Genomic DNA, 26,556 nt, shown 5'->3' with positions numbered 1-26,556 from the left:
CCAGTCACACCTTGACGTTTTAGCCAGCAATGGCAACGTATCAAAATGTATGTAAAACGCTGGCTTGCTCTGAACTTTATGTTTTTTTTTAAGATTTGGACGTATTCATAACGAGTTGGTCTTATGCATAACATATTAGTAACGGACACAGAACGTTTCGTTGTCTTATAGATAACTTATACCAACGAATGCTTAGCCTGTTGTCGGCGTTCACAACCTATGCCCAACGATAGTCTAACTTATGCATAGCGCGCAGCACGTATCGCCGACGATCCCGTGGCGTAGCCTATTAAAAGGCTGCCGCACAATGATTCAAATCATAACCGCCGGAGAAATGGAAGTGTCAACATCGCAGTCACACCTTGGCGATCTTGCCAGCGTATGCCGACCTCTGAAAAATGCGTCTAAAACGCTGGCGCACGTCGAATACGGTATGGGTAAGTTTGGTATACGTGAATAGAACGCTAAAGTACGCTATCATACGTCGTAGTAAGTGGAGTACGTCTTGTACTTTTAAACGTGTTAAACATTTTACGACGTACTTGCTGTATGCCTCACACGTTCCGCATGCGATGGGAATAAGTTGTACGCACGATATGCAATCGTTGGCACACGTCGACAAAAGTTACTTGTAAGTTACTCATAAGTCGAAACACGTCAATGTAATGGTTAGCGTCAGTGTTCGACTCCCTGGTTTTTTTTTTTTTTTTTTTCTTCGGTATGACGGTGATGTTGACACTTCGATTTCGAGTGCGGTTATAATATAATATAATTAATAGGCTGCCGCTCAACGATTTGATCCCGGTGTGTACCCCGGTCAGAATAGGTACACCGTATCCCTGCGTGTCGTAAAAGGCGACTAAAAGGGTTGGCGTCAGGAAGGGCATCCGGCCATAAAAACATCGCCTCAAAAGGAAACCATGATGAGTACAACTGATGGGCAGGGTACAGCCCGAAGTACCCCGTGGGGGTCCTCACCCCCTCTCGTTAAAACTCAAGGTGGGGAACCCGATCGAAGCAAGGTAGGAAATTTTTCCATTTATGATGACCAATCGTCTGATGCCCCACGTGGAGATCGGTTTCTGAGGTTTGGTACATGGAATGTAGGGACAATGACAGGGAGATCTGGAGAAGTGGTTGAAACTGGTCAGAAGAAGAGTGGACATATGTTGTGTGCAGGAGACACGGTGGAAGGGAAGTGGTGTGAGAATGGTGAAGGGAAGGCAGGGGCAGAAGTACAAGTTTATGTGGCAAGGGTGCCTGGAAGGCGTGCATGGTGTTGGTGTAATGTTTTCTAAGGAGTTTGTAGACAGTGTAGTGAGTGTGACTAGAGTGAGTGAAAGGTTGATGATGGTGAGAATTGTGATCGGAAATCTCTTGGTGAACGTCATCTCGGGATATGCCCCGCAGGTCGGTCGAAGCGATGAAGAGAAGAACATGTTCTGGTGTGCGATGGAGAAGTTGATGGAAAATGTGAAAGATGAGGAAGTTGTTGTGGTTGGAGGAGACTTGAATGGACATGTGGGAAGGAGTCCAGACGGTTTTGAGGGAGTCCATGGGGGTTATGGATATGGTGTGAGAAATGGAGAAGGTGATAGGAACTTGGAGTTTGCTAATGGAGCTGATTTGTTGCTCTGTAACACTCAATTCCAGAAAGCGAATAATAATCTGTAATACTTATTACATACACATCAGGTGGGTTGACGACAACCATTGACTACCTGATGGTGCGTCAGCGAGATAGGGGAAACCTCCGGGACACAAAGGTGATCCCAGGGGAGGAGACCGTTTCGCAGCACCACCTGGTTGTCTGCGATACAAGGGTGAAAGGTGCGCGGAGAATTCGGCGGGTGAAGTACCAACCGAGGATGAAGGTGTGGAGGTTGAAAGAGGCGACAGTGAAGGAAGCATTAAGAGAGAGGCTGAGTATGGTTGAAGATGATGTGGTTGAGCTTGAAAGTGGTTGGATGTCAATGAAAGCTAGTCTATTGGGAGCCGTTGGTGAGGTATGTGGATGGACAAAAGGACCACCGAGGCACTCGGAAACATGGTGGTGGGATGATGAAGTTGGAAAGACGATTGAAGAGAAGAGGATGAAGTTCAAGGAATGGCAAAAGGCAAAGGATACGGTGGAAGAAGAGGCTGCACATGAAAGTTATAAGGAAGCCAAGAAGGCTGCAAAGAAAGAGGTTGCAAAGGCGCAGGAGGCCCAGAGGAAAATGTTTGGAGAACGCTTGGATTCGGAGGAGGGTAAGAGAGCGGTATTCAGGATTGCAAAGCAGATAGCGAGAGAGAGATTTGATGTGACGGGGGTGAGTTGCTTGAAGGATGAAGTGGGACAAATTGTTGTGGATTCAGATGGAATTAAAGGAAGATGGAAGAGATATATGGAAAGGCTGTTGAATGTAGAAAATGAATGGGATAGAAACAGAGAGTAACCCAGTTTTAGGACCAGCAGAGAAGATAACTGAGAAGGAAGTCGAGGAAGTTATAAGAGCAATGAAGAGGAGAAAAGCAGGAGGGCCGACGGGAGTTGTGAGAGATATGTTGAAGGCAGCGGGAAGTTGGGGTGTGAAGAGAATGACAGATCTGTAATCTGGTGGTGAAAGAAGGCCGCATTCCAGTGGATTGGGAACTGAGTACCCTCGTCCCTCTGTACAAGGGGAAAGGTGACCCTCTGGACTGTGGCTCCTATAGAGCAATAACGTTATTGGAGCATGGAATGAAGGTATTGGAAAGGGTGTTGGAGAAGAGGATAAGGAAGAAGGTAAAGATTGACGAAATGCAGTTTGGATTTATGCCAGGAAGAGGAACGACAGATGCAATTTTTATTGTAAGGCAGTTGCAGGAGAAGTACATGGAGAAGAGGAAGAAGTTGTTTTTTGGGTTTGTTGATCTGGAGAAAGCATTTGATAGGGTCCCACGCGAAGTAATGGCATGGGCATTGAGGAAGTTAGGAGTGGAGGAATGGTTGATCAGAGTAGTGATGGCCATGTACGAGAGAGCACGCACAGCTGTAAGGACGAAGGATGGGAACAGTGGTGAGTTTGAGGTGAGGGTAGGAGTGCACCAGGGGTCGGTCCACTTCTATTTGTAGTTGTGATGGAGGTGCTGGCTCGGAGGGTAAAGGAGGGTTTACCGTGGGAGCTGCTGTATGCAGATGATCTGGTGTTGATTGCAGAGAGTATGGATGGACTGAAGGAGAAGATGAACAAGTGGAAGGAATGTATTGAGGCAAAAGGTTTGAAGGTGAATATCGGAAAGACGAAGGTGATGGCAACTGGAAAAGCATGTGGTGAGGTGGAAAGGACTGGGAAGTGTCCGTGTGCTGTGTGCAGGAAGGGTGTCGGAGTGAACTCCATTCAGTGTACAATGTGTGCTGAATGGGTTCATCGAAAATGTAGTGGGGTGAGAGGGTAATTAACCAGTGTGGCAGCTACATTCAAGTGTAAGGTGTGCATTGAGGGAGCAGCAGATGAAGGAATTGTTGAGTTGGATCTTGGAGATGGTGTGAAGCTGGAAGGGGTGAAAACATTTTGCTATCTCGGAGACATGCTGAATGGAGAAGGTGGATCAGACTCTTCGACGGTTGCTAGAGTGAGATGTGCATGGAAGAAGTTTCGGGAACTGAGTGGCGTGTTGACGAAGAGGGGAGTGTCGTTGAAGCTGAAGGTAAAGGTGTATGCCACATGTGTGAGGAGTACGATGATTTATGGGAGTGAGACATGGGTACTGAACATGGAGCAGCAACAAAGGCTGGAAAGGGTGGAAATGCGAATGGTTCGGTGGATGTGTGGAGTATCCTTGAGAGAGAGAGGAAGACAAATGATGACTTGCGGAAGATGATGGGAATAGAGTCTGTGATGGAGGTTGTGAAGAGAAACAGGTTGAGATGGTTGGGTCATGTGTTGAGGAAGGATGAAAGTGACTGGGTGAGAGGAGTGTTGGAAATGAGTGTAGTCGGAAGTAGAGGACGGGGAAGACCGAGAAAAACTTGGCTAAATGTGGTGGAAGAGGAAATGTGGGCAAGGGGATTAAGAAGGGGAGATGCAGAAAACAGGGTAAAGTGGAGAAGATTGTCATGGGGCCCGCAAGGCTAACCCCCGCTTTAGCGGGGAAAATGGCATTTAAATGCTTGTGTGTGTGTGTGTGTGTGTGTGTGTGTGTGTGTGTGTGTGTGTGTGTGTGTGTGTGTGTGTGTGTGTGTGTGTGTGTGTGTGTGTGTGTGTGTGTGTGGGTGTGTGTGTGTGTGTGTGTGTGTGTGTGTGTGCTCAACGATTTAAATCATAACTGCACTAGAAATCGAAGTGTCAACATGACCATCATACCAAAAAAATATAAAAACAGGGAGTCTGGAACACTGACGCTAACCATTACATTGACGCGTTTCGACTTATGAGTACCTTACAAGTAACGTGTGTCGACATGCGTCAACGATCACGTAACGTGCCTACAACACGATACTCATAGGTTAGAAATAAGTTTTGGGTATGCTAAACATTACCTCGACGTGTTTCGACTTATGATTAACTTACAATTAACGTGTGTCGACGTGTGTCAACGATCTCATAACGTGCCTACAACTTATGGCCAGCGTCGCGGAACTTGTGCGTCATACACTGGCATAAGTCTCACAAATTTCAAGCATGTTAAAATTTGAGGACAACCGCAAAGTACAACGATGAAAGCCAGTGTACTACGACGTATGACAGTGTTTTTCAGCATGCTCTCAATGTTTCCAAAACTTACCCATAACGTATTCGACAAATTTTTCAAAAATCGGCATAAGCTGGCTAAAATGTCAAGGTGTGACTGGGCCTAAACAAATGCTAAAAAGGGTGCAATTTGAAAACAGCCGTTCCATTCCACATGAGAGTGGAGTTCATATGGAATCTTTTCTTTCATGCACCACCATTATAACAACTTGAGGTCAGCAAACCACCAAATCAGGCACAGTATAGAATAAATCTCAGATGCTTCAACTCCCTCCCTCCCTCCAAAAAGGCAAACAAAAACAACCTTTCAATAAATATTTGACAACAGGTTGTTTATCTTTCCACACTTGAATCTATCTGGGTTCATCTGATTGGCATGTCAAATGATGGCTCACTGTTTGGAACCCAAGTTCAAATCCAATATTCGTCCATCGTCCACCAATGTCTTTGTAATTCATGTAAAAAAAAAAAAAGTACACTGACGTGTATCAGCTTCCTTGCACTGAATACGGTTTATGTTCAAGCTCCTCCATGAGCATTAGATAAATGTTTTAAAATAGTGTTGTAGATTCTCGCCCGCCGGCGTACGAACGACCGCGTCGAACCAATAGCGGCCGCTTCGCCCACCGAACGGACAATCCAGTCACGGCTTTCCGGATCAACGCCGAAAACCAGCCACGGGTGTGTTTTTAAGCACACCACAACCTTGTCCGTACTCTACCCATGCCACAGGGTCAATCGCCGAATTGTCGATATATCTAATTAATCGCACGGGTAGATTACCGAGAGATTGTACCTCAACGGGACTGCTTGGAAACGAGCCGCTTCAGCAGCTCGCTTCCTTTTGGGATAACCGAGCGGGGTATTATCGCGCAGTCCCGTTGGACCCGATCACTTTACCGGCTATTTCAAACCAACTATATTCCGAGAGCAAGATGGCAGCTCAATTAAGGAAAAGATGCAACGAACAGGGTACATTTAAACAAGCACATTTATTTACGAACAACACATAAGCACGTATAAACAATGATAGTCATGCAGGTATGCAAAACACACATACAGTCATGTATCAATCGAGCAAAAGTAATGCAAAAGAGAGCTAATACCGTCTATCTATTATATAGTTACTTATACAGTTCTACTTGCGGACATGGCGCCACAACATTCATTCAAAAGCAAGGAAAACCCCCAGGAAAGACGAGAGGTAGACTGGACCTCTTTGGGTCTTTATTTCATGGAGCTGTGATAACCGCAGAGGCTCCGCGAGGCCGCGCTGGTTACCTTCACCTCGCTGGGGCGACCCGCGACGTCCCGTCCCCACGGCAGCTGTCGTGACCGCGGTCCGGCCCAGGCCTCGCCTGACGGCCAGGTGATTCGGGCCCAGCCGGCAACGCCTCAGAGGAACGAACGAGCCTTATGCTCTTTTTAAGAGCCCGTCCGTCCCTCGCACTGCTCGGACTGTCCCGAAGCCCGATCACCTCGGACCGTTCGCTGCTGGCTGGCAACCTCTCCACGTCCCGTACACGGACGCGCAGCTCTGTGCGGCACAGCAGGCTGGGCTGCGCCTTTAGCTCCCGTCTCCTCCGCTCTCCTCAGCTTACCCACCGACTGCAAGCTCCAGACTTCTGCACAGCTCCTCGACCCCTCCAGACTGACTGAACTGGCGCTCTGCGCGCCGTTTTATAGGGTTTGTGAGGCGAGATCCGATCTCTGCACTCTCACCTCTGACCCCCATTGGCTCCGCCCCTCTCGCTCTCCTGATCCGAATTCGGAGGCGAAGCTTGGAGCGAGCAGACGTGGCAGGAATCAGATGCTGAAGGGAGAGCGGACGTGGTAGAAATCACCGTCGCTAGGAACAAGGAAACCACCGCATTTGTTTGCAGCGATCTCACCGTTGCCGCGCAAAGATGGCGGCACTCGCGGAGTTGAAGGTGAAGCAATGTTGTTCCGTTGTTGGGTATTGGAGGAGATGCGGTTTGGGAGATGGTGGCTGTGGTTGGCATTGTGGAGAAGGTGGTTGTGCGAGGGCAGTTGTGGAGGAGGTGGTGGTTGTGGTTGAAATGCCGTTGGCGGTATGGAGAAGGTGGTTGTGGTTGGCGTTGTGGTTGAAATGCGGTTGGTCAGAGCGATGTTGGTGGTGGAGGTGGTTATTGTGAAGCGGTTGGTCCAGAATAACGATAGTAAAAGAAAAACGGCGAACTCAAAGATCACAGCCCTGATCACACGAATAATTTCCATTAGACAACGGTGGGGAAATCTATCTGAACACAGACTTATCGGCATAACTGAACTAAGGACCTATATGGTGTTCTGCGAATTTCCACAGCCGTAACAATAGAAACAAAACCTTCGTTACACAAACTTTACATGGACATTACAATTATAACGAGAGTGGCACGTGGTGCAGCGCATACCTCCACCAGGCTGAACAGTTTATGTTTTGTATCCCACTGATAGGCCTGATCTGCTGACGTGATCCAAAATCTATTTGGCTTGTTGTTATCTAACAAACTCATCCACCAAGTTTTGTCATAGCTCATCCACAACTTTTTGAAATTTCTGCTATATATTGTTTGCCATCTGTCAATGGTGAAGAATTGCTTGAAAAATTAAAAAAAAGATTCTCGTATTCGGTTCTGGATCTTGATATTCACCAAAATCAACTCAATTCGTCCTTGTCACGCAGCCATACTGTCAACGTTTTGTCTGAATCCGTCCACAACTTTGAGATATCCTGTTCACAGACAAAGACGGACAGACAGACATATAGAGGTGAAAACATAACCTCTATCTACCTTCGGTGGTGAAGGTAGTAACAATAATAATAATAAAATGCTGCAGCAGTAATTCATAAGCAAACTAAAGTGTCATTGTCAGTCATTTTGGCAAAGCCATCAAAAGTGAATTAAAAAAGAAAAATCACTCCAAGATGTCAACTTAAGATTATTACACTCGAGCATTATTTGAACATTTTCCGCAAAACAAAAATACTCACCATTAAAAGATCTCGCACTTGGGGCAGCAATCTCCTCAGCCAACTCGTCTTCATAATCATCATTTTCATCAATTTGTCCTTCCTGCTCATCCTCACCCTCAGTAATTATCTCAAACTCTTGGAAGAGGATGGAGTGATTGCTGGAATCATCCACTCCGTTTTTTCTCTCACCTTTGGGTTGCAAAGAAAGGGTCGATGGCACAATCCGTATACAAAAAAACAACAAAAAAACGCATACAATAACGATTCAAACACAATATTCCTTCTGGTTGTTGGATCAATGCTCAGACCACAAGGCCATCGAAGCTTAGGGCTGTAACTCGGAAGCAAAAATTCGGTTCTGTTGGGGCTAGGTCATTTAGACAAAAAAGAAAACAATGGCCGGGCCAGATCAGCTCAGAACTCAGATAAGTTTGCATTACATCAAGCATATGTAAAGCAATCGCATGAGGGATGTATGACCTCAATCTAACAGCTGGCCATAGCACTGCACATTTAAATACAACAATGTCCTGCGCAATAAATTCTTGCGATCAATTTGTTACTTGATTTGTGCAAAGTTTATTTCCATTCCATTTCATCCGATAATCTATAGAAGAAACCGAATTTCTCCATCATACTTTATTCTAGTGTTTCAGCTGTCGTAGAATAATAAAAATGGTACCCTAGGAAAGGCAATAATCGATTTACAAAATTAGTTTAACCACAAACTTGACAGTTTAAAAAAAGAGGGTCGTTGCGAATTTGAAGAAGAATCGCTAATGGTTTATTCACACAGCAGTTCAAATGGAAACATTTATTATTCTACCAAAGCAGGAACCTTTTAGGACATGAAGGAGCAAAATAGTATATTCAGTATAATATCTCTCAAAGCAATAATATATCTATATAAGCACATGCAAGGAGCACACAAACAACAACCACCATATCCGATCGGAGCAAACCCAGAGCTGGCCTTGCCATAAGACCTGTGCTCATGGCCAACTCAGAGCTCGACAGGTAACAATAATCGTGCCCGATTACGGTAACATTTTGCTTTGAAACCAACAAAGAGAAACGTGACCATTCTATAGCACACCCGATTCATACACTAATGCACATTTCTACCACACACACTTGCAAAATACCACAATTACTTCATTTCACATGACAGGAAAAATCGAGTTATTTTCTGACTTGACAGCGCAACTTGCTGAATTTGAGTTTGAGAATTCAGTTCGGGTACTATCTTGGCTGCCCTTTTATAAACCATATTCCTGAAGGTTTTGAAGGAAAAAAAAAAGTTTAGCCCATCCCCTGTGCAGCAGCAGAGAGGTTTTGCAATAACTTCTGTGGGTGTCCGGGCCATAACTTTCAGAATTTGAGCTTATGACCAGTGTGACCACTCCTTGGCTTTTTTTCACAAGATATTGGCTATTCGTTATTCACCTTTGCATCTCGGTTTTCTATTATCATCACTTTTTCAAAACCTTTTGAATTATTGGCTTTTTTCATTGCCTCACCTTGCCATTTATGAAAATGAGGAGTGGTCACACTGCTTATGACATCCAATTTTCAACAGATATATTATGAGAATATGAAGATGACAAATAATTTGGTCAAAGGTGAGCATCATGTAAAATTAATTTTCATCCAACTGACCTGAAATTTTAATTATCATTTGATCTTTTATCAAATTTTCAAAGCCTTATAAGAATATGGAGAAGACAAATTAAAAGGTCAAAGGTACAGTTTAGGAGAAAAGTCCAAATACAAAACGGATGGGCTTTGCATTGTCAGATGCTTTCTCGTTTTTTAAATCACTATTGTGCCTATCGAGCTGTATAAAGAACTTGAGTTCACTGTCCCCACACCACGCATGTAACCCCGCTGTGCCACCATGTACGACCCGCCGCAATCACCAAAATGGGCAACTTGATTGAGGAAATACCCGGATGTGCCGACACTCACTGTGTTTACGATATGGCGATGTACACTCCGAGCGTATAGTGCAGCACATTATTTAACTCGTATTGGTAAATACGAGCGAAATAATTAGCATACTAATTAACTACATGTTTGTTTTCCAATTAGAAAATATAAATACAAAATATATCAGTATTTGTATTACCTTACTGGCCCAGAAACATGAGCATTACTTCGATATCGTCATGAATCAAATGCAGCGAAAACGACGCAACTGCCAAATTCCACTACCATAATCAATTTTGTACGTCTGTATAATCCAAGGAAAAGGTTTCTTGAATGGTTTATGATCGTTTATCTTCTTCTTCTTTCGGCTGCTCCCATTCGGGGTCGCCACAGCGGATCATCCGTATGATCCGCAAAGTGATTTGGCACATGTTTTACGCCGGATGCCCTTCCTGACGCAACTCTGGTCGCCTCTTACAACACAGGGATAGGTTTATGATCGTTTATATGGCCCCCCCCAAAAAAAAATAATAATAATAATAAAAATCACCTGAAGCTGAAGTTTTTACAGCCATTTTTCCCTGCTGTGCAGGGGTTGGGCTTTTTCTTGAGGCAATGTTTTATGGCCGGATGCCCTTCCTGACGCCAACCCTGGTCGCCTCTTACGACACACAGGGATATGGTACACCTATTCTAACCGGGGCATACACCGGGACCAGTACACTGGTACTCATTTCGACGACCTCGGAAGGATGACAGGCTGAGTCAACCCCCTGGTGTTAATTCAGCAGCCAACGGGGCTTGAACTCAGGACCCTGGGATCCCAAGCCACCACCCTAACCACTAAGCCAACACCAGGCTTACCCGAAGCTGAAGTACACAAAAATATTACTGCACTCATTATCTGAAGAATTTTATTCACACAATCCACAGGCTTCACGGGACACGAGCACGGCTCATTATAATCTAACGAGGATCAGGAAACAAAGGCAAAGCATTGCTATCAATATCTGTTGTTCGTTCATGCGACCTCAGTGATCTGATCATAAAATACCCCATTCACAGTCCGTGTGTAATACTTCCAACAAGAAAAAGGCCTATTACTGGCCAAGAAAACAAAATCGTTTTGGTAAGCTGATGCTGTTTAGATTTTTATAATCAGGCATAATTTTGTTATTTTTTCAGTGTACCGTTGACAGTTTTGCTCCGGGTGTTACTCGGTAGTTTTGCAACATTCAAAATGTACAGGAAGTGTCGTTGCATGTCGGATCCACAGAAACGGTCAGGCAGTGCGATCCGAGATTTTTGCCCATTTTGGTAATGGCGACCAAGTCCCCTTGGCGGCACAGCGTTACGGGGAAGAGCGCACTCTAGGTCTTATATATATATATATATACATACATACATACAGCTCTATGATTGTGCCTAAGCCTGTGTAGTGATGTGAAAGGTAATATTAAATGATCCCCAACCACATTCCTTTGTGGGTGCAGGGACGTTTAGGCCCCCTGCAAAAAAAAAAAATATATATATATATATATGTCTATATGTCTATATATACATTGTTACAGATTTCAGAATCCGGTCTGATGAATGCATTCACACATCCAGGTCCTCAGACAGTTATTTGCTTAAATGCATGTTCAGATTAGCCCCATCCCCATGTCTAATGGGATCTTAAATGTGATGCGTTGAGAAGAGTAAAGGATAGATCCCCTCTCTTATAGGAAGATTTTTTTCTTTGCGACAGACACGTTCACAGACATTTCTTTCACGAGCTCTGAAGCCCGCCCCCATTTTTCCTCAGCAACATTCTTTCGCGAGCACCGACGCCAGCTTTTTTTTTTGAGCACACGGGTCATCATGGTATCCGTGCCCCAGTGGGGCAGGGTGAGCTTGGGGCGGACGGCACCCCGCGGAGACGGCCCGGGGATATAAAAATGAGCGAGAGGTCCATTCTGAAGAGAAAAAGTCAGAGAGAAAAAGTCTGAAGAGAAAAGCGTGAGGAAAGAAAAGCGAAAGGAGAGAGGAAAAAGCCAAGGGCGAGAGAAGCGAGCAAGAAGCGGGTGTCTGACCAGCGCCAATGAGACAATTCACCCTTCCCAGTGCTTCGTCAAGTTAACGTGTGATGCACATATGGGTGTGAGTAGCACTGCCAACAAGTGAGGCACGAGTCGATCACCAACAACACCAGGGTCTAAACCCACGACGGACGATCTCGGTGCCCTCCAGACTTCGACTGGCATTCATACACGATAGGATAAGTGGCCCCGCGAGAGGGTGCACAGCAAAGCTGGGTGCTGGCGACGGACGTGACACACACGCACGCATTTCAGGACGTTTTCGCTTCACGGACGACTTTCTGGTGAGTGAGACGATTCTCCCCCCTCCCCTCCCCCTGAATGATCTGCTGGGTACCCTTGTCTGTGTTTAGCTGCAAGCAAGTCAACCCCCGATAAGCATCTGCTCTGTCTCTTTCCTGGCACTTTGATTCATTTTGCTTTTAAATTCATTCTTTATTTACCTCAGGAAATAAAAAGTTCTTTTTATTTATTTATTTATTTTATTCTTGATAAATTATTTGTCGATTTCCAACCTGTCCATGTTACTCGTGATTGACTGGGTGGCGTTCGTGGTTTTAAAACAACCCATCGTACAACGTTTGTGAGTGGTGGCCCCAGGTCCTGCTCTACCGAGGATTAATCCCCCCCCCCCCGAGTAACAATACTCTCGGTACCCATGAGTAACAACAAATGTCTCGGGACCCGGGGCCGCAACATTTTTTTATATATATTGTTGTGGTTACCAAATTCGCAAACCACCATTCAGGTCCCTTAGGTGAGATATCTCGGTAAGTATATGTGTAGTTAGGCCCAAACCCGTTGTCTAGTGGGAATACATGTCATTTATGCGTGCTGCGACTCTTCAGGATAGCCGTTTTTCTTTTACTATCTTTATTTTGGACCAACCGCCATTGTTACCACCACCAACCACAACATCAACCACCCACCGCGGCGCCGCTTCACGTCACACCTCGCAACCGTCGCATCGCCACCGTTCTTGCGCCGCTTGTGGGTACCGGTGTTGGACTCGTGCAGGGCGCGCGCCGAACAGCGTGTACAAAACCACGGATTTTCAGCTCCAAAAACGACACACGCCCACTTTTGTTCCGTCCAATCGGTGAGCGAGGGGCGATTTGGCCCCGCCTCCAGGGCGTTGGAGGGCGATCGCTATATGCAAATTTATGGATCAAAATGCATTCACGCCCACTTTTTCTCGGGCCAATGGGGAGCGAGGTGAAAGGTCGAAGGCAGGGGGTCAAAGATGAGAGCGAAGCCACGGGGCTTATATAAGCGACCGCGTTCGTCAAGTCGAGAGAGTTAAGACTTCGCAGTCGGTGGAGTTGGGAAGAAGAAGCAAGAAGGAGTTGGTCGTCGTCGTCGTCGTGTGCGTTGGAGTCGGAGCGAAGAGGACGGAGCTGTGGAGAGGCGGCGAGGGCAGACGAGGGGGTGCTCGCGTCGTGCCGGGAGCTGCACACCAGGGAGGCCGATGGCGCGACCTGGTCGAGGTGGAGACGCTCGTCGCGGGACTCGAGGCAGAGTAGAAATCCTCCTTTCCCCCGAGCATCAGCAACCCCCTCCTGTTTCCCCCCGCGCTGAGATAGTGCGACCAAGGGGGCCCCTTTCCCACCCCCTACCAGACACTGTCCGCGAGGCCCGCGGAGTTGAGGCACCATCGCCGCTCCGCATCTCATCACCAGACGGGTAGGCCCGACCCGGTCTCGGCCTCAGGCCCACCTCATCCTTGAGGGTTCTCTTTTCTTTTGTTTTTGGGAATGTGTGTTGTCGGCGCCGTCTGTGAAGTAAAATTGTATAAGTGTTGCCGTGTGCTCGCGTAATCGGTATTAGATCTGCATTGTCGCATTTGCTTTTTGTGTAAAATTGCATTGTGTTTCTTTTCCTTTTCTATGTGCTTTTGGTGGAATTGAATATGTGTGCTTTCCGTTCATCGCGAATAAATGTGCTTTGTGTTGAACTGTTTCCCGCTTCGCTTCGTCATTTCCCTCATTGAATCCTCATCTTGCTTCACGTAAAGGGTTGGTAGTGGGCTGAATACGCCCGATAATTAATCGAACCGTCGAGGCCGACGATAACACCGCTCGGTTATCCCGATAGTACGGAACGGGTCGCTTAAGTGGCCCGTGTCCGAAGTCGACCTGCGGCGAGGTGCGATCGCCCGGTCTACCCTCCGTGTGGGTACTTAGGTAGGTCGAATTTGGCGAGCAACCCTATCCCAGGCGGGGGCTGATTGGCTCGATCGCGGTGAGACCGAAAGGTCCACCCGTGACTGGTTCCCGGCGTTAGTCCGAGAGGGTCACGACTGGATTGTCCGTCCGGTGGGCGATGTGCCGCGATTCGAGTTACGTGGCCGTCAGCACGCCGGCGGGCGCGAATCCGTAACACTGGTGTCAGGTCGTGCGATACAAATCCATCGCCCTCCTCGCGGCACTGGTATCGCAGAACAGGAAAACGGGCTCTCCTGTCTCCAGCTAAATTCACGGGAATCGGTCCAGGGGTGAGAGAAGCGACCCCCGATTCCCTCCAAATTACGAGCGAGCTAAATTAACCCTTCACGAGAAGCAAGATGGCGTCTCAAGGCGAGCGGGAGCCGGGGGTATTAGAAATGGATGTAGAATGTGTAGAAGTGTAGAATCCATGGTCCAGGATGGAATCCCCGAGCAGGAAATGTTGATTGTGCAGGAACACGGACTCGCCCGGCTGAACCCAGAGCCCGAAGTGGGTGCGGCAGCGGCCGCGGTGTGTGGCGCCTCCCCTTCCCCCCTCCACCAAAACCCTTCCCCGATCCCTGCCGAAACGACTCACCCAAGCGCACCCGACATGGCCCAGCTATTCGCCATGCTGGCGGAAATGACAGCGAAGATAAATGCGAACATGAACGAAAAGATGGATACAAATACAAATGAAATGAAAAACGAAATGAAAAGCATGAACGAAAAGATGGATACAAATACAAATGAAATGAAAGGCATGAACGAAAAGATGGATACAAATACAAATGAAGTGAAAACGACGATGGATGCGAATACACAGCAAATGAAAAAAGAAATGAAGGAGCTACGGGGTGAGACGCAGAGCATGGGCCGATGCCTGCGGGCGGGCATGAGGGCCGTGACCAGGGGTCTGGGAATGGCGACTCCACGTGTGGGAGCGAACGAGCTGGAAGGGGGTGCAACGGCTGACAGGCCCGCGGTGGAGGCGGGTAAAAAAATAATTCGGGGGGCGTGTTGGGCGAGGGTCGTGACAGAGGAATCGACGGTGACCGAAAGGGAAAAATTAAATGGGGAGACCGGAACGTGTGAGACGAGACACAGGTGAAGACGACAGAAAGAATAAAATGTATAGAGACACGGGAGACAGAGGGTGAATTGGACAAGGTTAGTGACGCACACACACACACACACGGAGGTAGTGGAGGATAATGGGGGTGAGCTGGTGGACTGTGTAGGGACCCAGTGCGAGCAGCTGGTTGGCCTCCTCCAGGAACGAGGGGAGGGAGTATTCCCCCTTGAGGCGAGTCACGACCAGGTGAGTTCGGTCGTGCTTTGCGAGGTTGAGGGGACGAGTGCTGTGGACAGGTGCACGGAGAGCTTGGGGGGTATAGAGGCCCCGGAGACCCTTGTGGGGACACAAATCCCCAGTGTGGTTGTCCCTGTGTGTGTGGTGCAAGGTGTGAGTGCGTCCCCGTGTGTGGAAGCGACCCCGTGTGTGAGTGGTGTGGTGGCGATGGTGCCAGAGTACGTGCTTCCCAGCACGCCGTGTGTGGATGAGGCACCGTGTGTGGAAGAGGCCGTGTGGGTGGATGAGGCACCGCGGGTGAGTGCCCCCGCGTGTGTGGGTGAGGCACCGTGTGTGAGTGAGGCCGTGTGTGTGAGTGAAACGGCCAGTGTGGATGAGGAACCGCGGTTGAGTGCCCCCGCGTGTATGAGTGAGGCACCGCGGGTGAGTTCCCCCGCGTGTGCGAGTGAGGCACGGAGTGTGGATGAGGCACCGCGGGTGGGTGCCCCCGCATGTGTAAGTAGTATGGTTTGTGTGAGTAGTGAGGCACGCGTGAGTGAAACGGCCAGTGTGGATGAGGAACCGCGGTTGAGTGCCCCCGCGTGTGAGAGTGAGGCACGGTGTGTGGATGAGGCACCGCGGGTGAGTGCCCCCGCATGCGTGAGTGAACGGCCGAGTGCAAGGGAGACCGTGTGTGTGAGAGAGCGGTATGTAAGGGAGATGTCGGTGGGCATGTGTGAACGTGCAGCCGCGTCTCCCGGTGTGAGTTTAATGGTGAGGTGTGTTAGCGTCGTAACACGCGGGAGTGCGTGTGTTGAATGGCGACGACGACGGCGACATGAGAGGAAAGAAAGCCGAGTAGCGGCTGTAGTTGTTTCGGGGACCGTGCCGGGTTCACCCAGCAGTGAGCACGAGGTCCGTGCTGTGCAACGCACGAGACCGCCACGTGCTCGCTTGCGGGAATGAAGTCCCGGTCCGGAAACGCACGCGGTGGATTTGCCGATCCCGCGGACGGACAAAGTTTAGGCAGGTAAATGGATTTGGACCGGACGGGTTCTCCACGCGATCGTGTGTGTTAAGCTCCAACGGGCAAAGCACATGTGTTCGCGTGGGGAACCCCTCGAGACGTGGGGCTTGTGTTTTTTTTTATGCGCACGGTGACGCCATGGCTGCACGTGGGGTTGGAATCCGGCAGGAGGGGTATCTCTGCCGGATGGTACCGTCCAAGGAGGGACGAGGAACACGTGCAGCTGCATGACGTCACGGGCAGGTGCAAAGTGCGCGAGTTGCCGCGCTGGTGATGCGCATGAAAAAAAAAAAGCAAGCCTCACTTTCGGGTGCACAGGATTCCTGGGCAAGGGGTGGAAGACCCCCTTACCTGGGCACAGGATGGAAACTAGTTAGGGGGAAGGGTTAGCTTAGTTAGACCGACTTCATGGGGCAGGGGTAAGTCCTCATGGAGTCCGTGGAATGGATTAGTTAGAGGGATTGTAGCCAGATTTAGGATGGGAAAATGGGAAATGATTTTTGATGATTTGGAGACAGAGACAGACTTTGAGTGTGTAGAGTTGACGTAGTTTAGCTACGTAGTGTTAAAAGGAACGTGCTACTAGTTTAAGGGACGACGTGGGAGCACGAGTTAGTTAGGGGATGTAGTTAGGAGGATGGCAGAGTTCAGCGGTGTGTGTGTTGAAGAGTTGGTGAGTTGTGAGGTGAGTACTTGAGTGAGTGAGGCCAGCGGGTCTGTGTGTATGGAGTGAATGGGGAATGCATGGTGCGATGAGTGATTGGGGGGAGGAGTGACTCCCGCCCAAGGGACCCCGGGGTCAGAGTAAAGTGAGTTAGCTGGGTTCGTCAAATTGAAAAATGGAGGTCGTTTTGTTGTTGGTGGGAAAGTAGGCTCGAGACCCATTTGGAGGGGTGCAGGAGCCCTGTTGACGGGCTTGGGAGCGTGGCTGCGAAAGGTGAGTATCGCTGAGTGGGTACCCCGGGCACCAGGCTCGTCGGCCGCGGTAGGCCATGGGCCCATGGGGGGCCGGGATAGCGTAGTGGGCACGGGTGCGCCTGCTTGGTGCGGGGGCCCGGGGCGCCATTAGCCGCGTGGGCAGTGTTGTGGGCACGGGTGACCCTTGGAAAGGGGCCCGGGAGGCCGGCCTGCCACGTGTGCGTTTCAGGGGAGGTGCCATGGGGGGCACTCCCCGGTGTTAGGGAGCTGGTAGGCTCGGAGGCAGTGTAGTGCCCGGGGGTGCCATAGCGGGAGATTCGGCAGAGGGTCGTGCCTGCCAAAGGGAGCCACGTGTCCCAGCCATGAGACCGTGTGAGGGCACGGAGAGAAAATTGGGGGGCGAGGCCCGAAATTGTGAGGACACCAACACAGGCGACGGGAATCTGGGTTGTTAGAACCAATAGTTTAAGCGAGAGGCGCTTGTTGAAAGCCCCGGGGTAGTTTAACAGTTAAATGGTTAGGGTAGATTAGGAGATGTACCCCTCCGCACCATCCATCCCCTCGCTGTCGTTGTGGGCCGCTGGACCCACTTGGTGTTAAGATCGCCGAACTCTGGGGAGGCCATTCTGAGGCTTCGTTGGGCCTCGACACAGGACGTTAGCTCTCCCTTATTCCCCTCCGGGAAGGGAACGTAGGGGTTGGGAGTAGGCTAGGTGACAGAATAGGTTAGCCGAACAAGGACGATAAAGGGGGTTAGGGGACGATTTATAGTGGGGAAGTAAGCATAAAAATAAAAAATAAGTTGGGGCTAAATTGGGGTTTGACAAATTAAGGGAGTGGGTATGTAGAGTGACAGGCAAAGGCGATAGGTTGGGAGGGAGACAGGTAGGTAGGTCCGAGCCCGCCTTCCAAGTGGCCAGCACCACCGCACTCCCTCCACCAACCTCCACGGAACGGCAAAGGCTGGCCAACTTCATCGGCAGCTGTTGTTTTGCTGCAAGGCCTGTGCCGGCTGGATCGTCTGCAGCTGCTGTGCTGCAAGGCCTGTGCCGGCCGGATCATCTGCAGCTGTGGTACTTCAAGGCCTGTGCCGGCCAGTTCATCTGCCGGCTGTGTTTGCCTGCAGCGGCCTTCTTCTGCGGGCTGTGTTTGCCTGCAGCGGCCTTCTTCTGCGGGCTGTGTTTGCCTGCTGCCTTTGCCATGCCATGCCCACTGCCCATGTTGACCAGCCCCGTTCAAATTTTGCTTTGCCCCCCCCTGTTCATTGCCATGTGCGCCAGGATCAAGGCAACAGTTTGCAAGCTGCAAGAACTGCCCTGTTGGCAGCTACAACACGGGCCTGCAGTGGCGGCCCGTGCACCGTGTTTGTGTCCATCCATCCATTCGTTGTGTTCATTGCGTGTGCCACTTGAGCTGGCACGGAGACTGCGTTGTGCGGCCCATGCACCGTTGTGGTTCACTGCGTTCAGTTCAAAAGGGAAGGCCTTGGACTGCGTGTGAGCAGCCAGCCACGTTCCGTCACCTGCATTGTTTGAGCCAGAGACTGCATGCGGGCAGCCTGGCTCCCTGCTAACTGCTTTCTTTTTGCAGAGTTCAATGATCCTGGGCCATGGTTTAGTGTAAAATTTGTAAGTTAAGGTTAAGATGTACTGTACATATGAGTGCGCCCCCGGCATGTTTGTCTTATCGCCGGCAATTTTATTTAAGTCGTCCGTGTGAGTGAGTTTGTTTAGGTAGCTACGCAGCCCTCAGGTTATTTATTTTGGGGACACGAATACCATGAATGTCGCACTCAGGGATCCGTAGGTAAAATGTACTAGGGGAAAACTACACATGATGGCACACGAGAATTTGACGACTCGGGACGAGTCTGTAAAAAGGGGAGGGGGTAGTGTTGTGGTTACCAAATTCGCAAACCACCATTCAGGTCCCTTCGGTGAGATATCTCGGTAAGTATATGTGTAGTTAGGCCCAAACCCGTTGTCTAGTGGGAATACATGTCATTTATGCGTGCTGCGACTCTTCAGGATAGCCGTTTTTCTTTTACTATCTTTATTTTGGACCAACCGCCATTGTTACCACCACCAACCACAACATCAACCACCCACCGCGGCGCCGCTTCACGTCACACCTCACAACCGTCGCATCGCCACCGTTCTTGCGCCGCTTGTGGGTACCGGTGTTGGACTCGTGCAGGGCGCGCGCCGAACAGCGTGTACAAAACCACGGATTTTCAGCTCCAAAAACGGATCAAAAACGACACGCCCACTTTTGTTCCGTCCAATCGGTGAGCGAGGGGCGATTTGGCCCCGCCTCCAGGGCGTTGGAGGGCGATCGCTATATGCAAATTTATGGATCAAAATGCATTCACGCCCACTTTTTCTCGGGCCAATGGGGAGCGAGGTGAAAGGTCGAAGGCAGGGGGTCAAAGATGAGAGAGCGAAGCCACGGGGCTTATATAAGCGACCGCGTTCGTCGAGTCGAGAGAGTTAAGACTTCGCAGTCGGTGGAGTTGGGAAGAAGAAGCAAGAAGGAGTTGGTCGTCGTCGTCGTCGTGTGCGTTGGAGTCGGAGCGAAGAGGACGGAGCTGTGGAGAGGCGGCGAGGGCAGACGAGGGGGTGCTCGCGTCGTGCCGGGAGCTGCACACCAGGGAGGTCGACGGCGCGACCTGGTCGAGGTGGAGACGCTCGTCGCGGGACTCGAGGCAGAGTAGAAATCCTCCTTTCCCCCGAGCATCAGCAACCCCCTCCTGTTTCCCCCCGCGCTGAGATAGTGCGACCAAGGGGGCCCCTTTCCCACCCCCTACCAGACACTGTCCGCGAGGCCCGCGGAGTTGAGGCACCATCGCCGCTCCGCGTCTCATCACCAGACGGGTAGGCCCGACCCGGTCTCGGCCTCAGGCCCGCCTCATCCTTGAGGGTTCTCTTTTCTTTTGTTTTTGGGAATGTGTGTTGTCGGCGCCGTCTGTGAAGTAAAATTGTATAAGTGTTGCCGTGTGCTCGCGTAATCGGTATTAGATCTGCATTGTCGCATTTGCTTTTTGTGTAAAATTGCATTGTGTTTCTTTTCCTTTTCTATGTGTTTTTGGTGGAATTGAATATGTGTGCTTTCCGTTCATCGCGAATAAATGTGCTTTGTGTTGAACTGTTTCCCGCTTCGCTTCGTCATTTCCCTCATTGAATCCTCATCTTGCTTCACGTAAAGGGTTGGTAGTGGGCTGAATACGCCCGATAATTAATCGAACCGTCGAGGCCGACTATAACACCGCTCGGTTATCCCGATAGTACGGAACGGGTCGTTTAAGTGGCCCGTGTCCGAAGTCGACCTGCGGCGAGGTGCGGTCGCCTGGTCTACCCTCCGTGTGGGAACTTAGGTAGGTCGAATTTGGCGAGCAACCCTATCCCACGCGGGGGCTGATTGGCTCGATCGCGGTGAGACCGAAAGGTCCACCCGTGACTGGTTCCCGGCGTTAGTCCGAGAGGGTCACGACTGGATTGTCCGTCCGGTGGGCGACGTGCCGCGATTCGAGTTACGTGGCCGTCAGCACGCCGGCGGGCGCGAATCCGTAACAATATATATATTATATATATATATATATATATATATATATATATATATATATATATATATATACACATACACATATACATATACATATACATATACATATACATATACATATAGTTACGGATTCCGGCCCGCCCGGCATGCGATCGGCCACGTAATCGAGACGCGACCGCGTCGCCTACCCGAACGGACAATTCAGTCGTGACCCTCCCGGAACAACGCCAGGAGCGAGTCACGGGTGGGTCTTTCGACCGCACCACAATCGTGCCAATTGGCCACCCGTGCAGGATAGGGTTGTTCACCAAATTCGACCTACCTAAGTACCTGCGCGAGTAGTTAACCGGGCAATCGTACCTCGCCACAGACCGGCCTAGGACACGAACCTCTTTAGCGGTCCGTTCCGTGCTTCAGTGATAACCGAGCGGTGTTATCGCCGACCCCGACGGATGTGATTCTATTTACTGGGTGCTTACACCCTTCTACCAATTCCTTCCGTGATGCAAGACGGCACTTTCAAACAAGGGAAGAGGACGCAACGAAACGGGGAACAGTTCAACAAGCACTTTTATTAACACACACAAGCAGGCACGTATTTGCAGCCATACAGTGATAATCATGCACGTAAATACGGTCAAAGCAAGCAAGTGAAGAGTTAATTCCGAATAAATGGTTTTATTCACACAGTTACTTAGACACGTCTACTTGTCAGGACGGCGCCACCACATGCACTTATACAAAAGCAAAGAAAAGCCACCCCCAAAGACAAGGGTGGCAGACAGGTCCGTGGACCAAATGTACGTGGAGCCTGGATGAGCGGCCAGGTCCACGAGACCGAAAGGTCTTACCCGCACCCTCGTGGCGCGATTGCGGGCAGGCCGCAATGTCAAGCGTAGCCGCGCCTGACCTCGTGCTCCTGGCGTGGCCGGTGAGCTCTCTCCGGCGTTCTCCGCGCAGGCTCGTGCAACACAGCAGACACCACAGTTTGGGAGGGGAACGGACGGAGTTACCGGCGCTCTCTCAGCACGGATGCTCGGTATGGGAGGGGGGGAGGAAATTGTTGATACCCGGTATGGGGGGGGGATTGTTGAGGCTCTCTCAGTACGTTGATGCTCTTTTGGTGAGACGGAGGTTACCGGCGCTCTCGCAGCGCCATGCTCGGTATGGGGGAGTTGACGCTCTTTCCGAGCACTCTGGACCGCACTGGTTCCGGCAAGCTCTCCCTGGCTGTGGCGTCCACGTCGCCCCTTTTCCCAGCGGTGGTCCCCACGTAGCCCTCTGACTTGCCACTGAGCCCCTCTCCGCCTCCCTGCTTCGTTCACCAACTCCCGCTCTTCTCGCCCCTCAACTCTGACTTCAGCTCTGTACTGTTCGTCCTTCCTCTCCATTGACCGGCCCCCGTCTGCCACGAGCTCCGTTGTGCTCGCCCTTATATAGGCCGGGGGGGCGGAAAAATCCGACCCCCAACTCAGGAACCCTGACCCCGGCATAGCCGACGTGGTAGGAATCACCAAAGCCTCGCCCTGTCAGCGTGACCCCTGACCCGGCAAAGCGTACGTGCTTGAAATCATCAGGGCCTCACCCTGTCAGCGTGACCCCTGACCCAGCAAAGCGTACGTGCTTGAAATCATCGGGGCCTCGCCCTGTCAGCGTGACCCCTGACCCCGGCAAAGCCGACGTGATAGGAATCACCAAAGCCTCGCCCTGTCAGCTCAGCTTCATCCCGCCAAGCTGATGGTGGTGTTTAGCCCCGAAGCCTTGTCCGCCAGCACGGCTTCGTCCCGCCCAATGAGCCGATGTGTGTGCGTGTTTCCCCGGGGCTTCGTCTGGCCGAACCGATGCGTGTTATGCATCGAAGCTCCGTCCGCCAGCACGGCTTCGTCCCGCCCGACGAGCCGATGTGTGTGTGAGTCACCGATCTTCGCCTCGCCGAACCGATGCGTGTTATGCATCGAAGCTCCGTTCACCAGCGCGACTTCAGCCCCGACGGAGCGATGCGCGCGTGTGTGTGTGTGTGTGTGTGTGTGTGTGTGTGTGTGTGTGTGTGTGTGTGTGTGTGTGTGTGTGTGTGTGTGTGTGTGTGTGTGTGTGTGTGTGTGTGTGTGTGTGTGTGTGTGTGTGTGTGTGTGTGTGTGTTTGTTTCCCCGGGGCTTCGTCCGGCCGAACCGATGCGTGTTATGCATCGAAGCTCCGTCCGCCAGCGCGGCTTCATCCCGCCCGACGAGCCGATATGTGTGTGAGTCACCAAGCTTCGCCTCGCCAAACCGATGCGTGTTATGCATCGAAGCTCCGTCCGCCAGCGCGGCTTCGTCCCGCCCGACGAGCCGATGGTGTGTGTCTGTGTGTGTCTGTGTGTGTCTGTGTGTGTGTGTGTGTCACCGAGCTTCGTCCGGCCGAACCGATGTGTGTAACCCCCGGAAGCTTTGTCCGCCAGCGCGACTTCGGCCCCGACGGAGCGGACGTGGTTGAAATCACCAGAACATCGCTTAGACAGCATGACTTCGGCGTTGTCTCTGGGACGAAGGCGATGCCATGTTTGTGGGGTAGCACTGTTGATGGTAGTGGAGGGAGAAAGGCGAAGGTGGTGGGGGTTTGGTTGTGGTTGTTGGCGATTTGGTTGTTGGGGGATGATTGGTCCAAAATAATGATAGAGAAAAGAAAAACGGCTATCTCAAAGGATCACAGCCCTGTGAACACGGAAATTCCCTCTAAACAACAGTGGGGAACTATCTGCACATAAACTCACCGGCATAACCGATCTTCGGACCTTTCTGGTGTTGTGCAAATTTCCACAGCCATAACAATATATATATATATATATATATATATATATATATATATATATATATATAAATATATACATAAAATTAACTAGAACTGCCACTTTATAACTGCTGGCAGTGATGACCGGGTACCCAGACGTCTGCCTTTGACATATGAGACTTTCTGTAGATGATAGATGCAAAGTTTCGCTTCGATAGGATAAGTGGTTCCAGAGAAAACATTATTTAAGAGTGATACAAATACAGCCCTGCTTCAATACAGTGCGGGACTGATGAGTTATGAATCGGGTCGCATAAAGTGTTCAATCTATTTACTACGTATGCAGTTAGCCCTTTTTCTTGGGGACATTGTCGGTATCAATTGAATTGCTCTTCCTCTACCATCAAACGCATCCATGTGCAGCCAAGTGAGCCTTCTGGAAAAAAAAAAAAAATCTAAAAGTTCTCAAATTCAAATGATTAAACAATTCTAGCTGCCAAACCGCGTGGCCAATCGGGTTGAAATTTTAAAACTATGTTTCACATGTGGGCTTGATAAAAAATTTTGAAGTTTCACATATATTGACACAGTGGTTCCAGAGTAAACATTATTTAATATTTCCCCTTCAATCCAGCCTAGCTGCCAAACCGTGGGCCCGATCGAGTTGAAATTTCTGGTTCCGGTTCCGGTTTTAGAGCAGCGAGAGGTCTCCTTTGGGGCTCCCTACTGACGTTCAAGCTAAGTTTCCGGTTGTTATTTGTCCCGTTTTAACTGTTTAATTTTCTCACCTACATGTTACTGTGTGTTGCTAGTTCGGTTTTGTTTCAAAAATCGTGCTATTTTGTGAGTATTTTTGTCGACGTTCTTACCTGTGCTTGAGGCCGAGGCCGAGGCTTGAGGCCTACCGGTTCCACTCGGTGTTCGATCGTTTTTTTTTTTGTTTGTTTGTTTTTTCTCCCCATTACCTTCAATTTCTATCCTCCCCATTACCTTCAATTTTGATCCTCCCCACTTTCCAAACATCCCCCATTCTCCCAACTAATCTCTTTCATATCTCAAAAAAAAAAAAAAAATACCCTACAACAACAACAACACGCTCACCTTCTCCCGATTCTGCTTCTTCTTCTTCCTCTAAACTTCCTCCTCGTCTTCTTCCTCGATTTTTTATTTTTTATTTTTTTTTTTTACACTTCCATGACCTAATCTGTTGAACTCTCTCATATATTAATATTAACAACAACAAAAAAAAATATATATATATATATATATATATATATATATATATATATATATGTATACCAAACAACAACACGCTCACCTTCTCCCGATTCTGCTTCTTCTTCTTCCTCTTAACCTCCTCCTCGTCTTCTTCCTCGATTTTTTTTTTTTTTACACTTCCATGACCTAATCTGTTGAACTCTCTCATACATTATTTTTAACTACAAAAACGATCTTGTAATGCTTCATCTTCCTCTCTCACACATGTGGTACTCTTTACTGTTTCACAATGCACTACTCTTCTGCTATTTTAACAGACTGCTCTCATTTCGACCTCTCCTGCATTCCTTGCCTAAAAAATCCAACTATTACAGCGCTTCTTCTCTCCATGCTCTGAATTCGCCTTCATTGCATCCATCAAGAATTGTGTGAAATCGCATCTCTGACCTAAAACTTTTAAAAACCACAGTTTGCCATGGATGCTCGCTTTCCATTAACCATTCTTTTTTTTTTCCAACTTCAGTGCCAACTCACCCCCCTCACCCCTCACTCTCACTCTCAAAGCAACCATCCCACTCTTCTCCCTCCAAGCCTCCCTCTCCCCTCTCTCAAAAATCCCCCTCACCTTTCTCCCACCTTTCATCCCCCTCACTCTTCCTTCTCAAAGTTGCCCCCCTCTCATCCACCAACCTGCCTCCCTCCACTGCCCTCTCACCTCCATCTCTTCACTCCACCTCCTCAAATCCTCAACTGCCTTCTTCCTTGTCTCTTGTCCCCCTCTCCCCCAGCACCACAGAGCCTTTTCTCCTCCTCATTCGGCCCCCTCCCCTCGCTGTTCTGCAATACCCCACACTCCTTCAGCAACCCCCCTTACCTGCCCCCTCATCCCTTGTCCTACCCTCCCCCTCCCCTCCACCTCCTGCACCCAAAGCCTCCTCCCCTTCCTCTTCATTAAAAGTGTGGACCTCAAATATCCGGGGCCTTCGCTCAAACCTTTCAGATCTTTCCATACAGGTTGCCACTGACAAACCAGACATTATCTGCCTAACAGAAACTTTCCTCTCCCAAGACGTGTCTGACTCCCAAGTATCTCTCCCTGGCTACTCCCTCTTACGGTATGACAGACCTGAGCCTCGTCCTGGTGGAGGTGTTGCTCTCTTCATCAAAGACTCTATTCCTCACTCTCCATGCACTGCTCTCACTCCCCCACACCCCCAGGAATACCTCTGGCTTCGGCTTCCCCTCCACTCCCACCTCATGTTTATATGTGTACTGTACCGTCCACCGAACAGTGATGACTCCATCTACACCTCACTATCCGAAAACATGTACCATCTTCTATCTTCTCATCCAAACTCTCTCTTCCTCTGATGTGGTTACTTCAATTGTCATCACGCCAGTTGGCTCGGTGTGGGTACCTCTCTCACCTGCCATGGCACCTCAGCAAAAGCTTTCTGCGACTCATTGGGACTGACTCAATCGGTCAACTTCCCGACCCGGATCTCAACCAATGGTACTCCATCTCTTCTGGATCTGATTTTGACAAATTTCCCTGACAATATCTGCTGCTCTTCCTTCGCTCCAATTGGTTCTTCTGACCACGTCCTTGTCAAAGTGGACATCTCTCTGGCTGTTATCAGAGAACCACCTCACCGCCGTCGAGTCTGGCATTTCACTCAAGCCGACTGGCAGGGTCTCCGAGCAGCCATCAAACTTACAGACTGGTCTCCTATCACTACTTTCTCAAACATCAACTCATCCTGGGAATTCTTTCAAAGAAACTTGCTCTCCCTCATGCACAGATTTATCCCCTCTCGTGTTCAGTTGTCTTACCCTTCCTCCCGCCCTTGGTTTACTGAAGCTTGTGGC

At 49.6% G+C, this 26,556-nt stretch overlaps 1 protein-coding gene across 1 annotated transcript in view; it reads right to left on the bottom strand.

Annotated features, from left to right (window-relative positions):
• The window catches only part of PDCD2 (programmed cell death 2), a 46,008-nt gene that overhangs the window by 8,161 nt on the left and 11,291 nt on the right, over positions 1 to 26,556 (bottom strand). The window contains exon 3 of the mRNA XM_085895247.1: positions 7,711 to 7,881. Coding sequence (XP_085751373.1) covers positions 7,711 to 7,881 — 171 coding nt within the window. The remainder of the gene's footprint in view (positions 1 to 7,710; positions 7,882 to 26,556) is intronic.

The sequence above is a fragment of the Eptatretus burgeri genome, chromosome 9 (assembly GCF_056783735.1).
Source record: "Eptatretus burgeri isolate ZD-2024b chromosome 9, Ebu_testis_v1, whole genome shotgun sequence".
In the NCBI taxonomy this organism is placed as follows: Eukaryota; Metazoa; Chordata; class Myxini; order Myxiniformes; family Myxinidae; genus Eptatretus; species Eptatretus burgeri.
The sequence above is the reverse complement of the archived record's forward strand: the minus strand, read 5'-3'. Positions and strand labels throughout refer to the sequence as shown.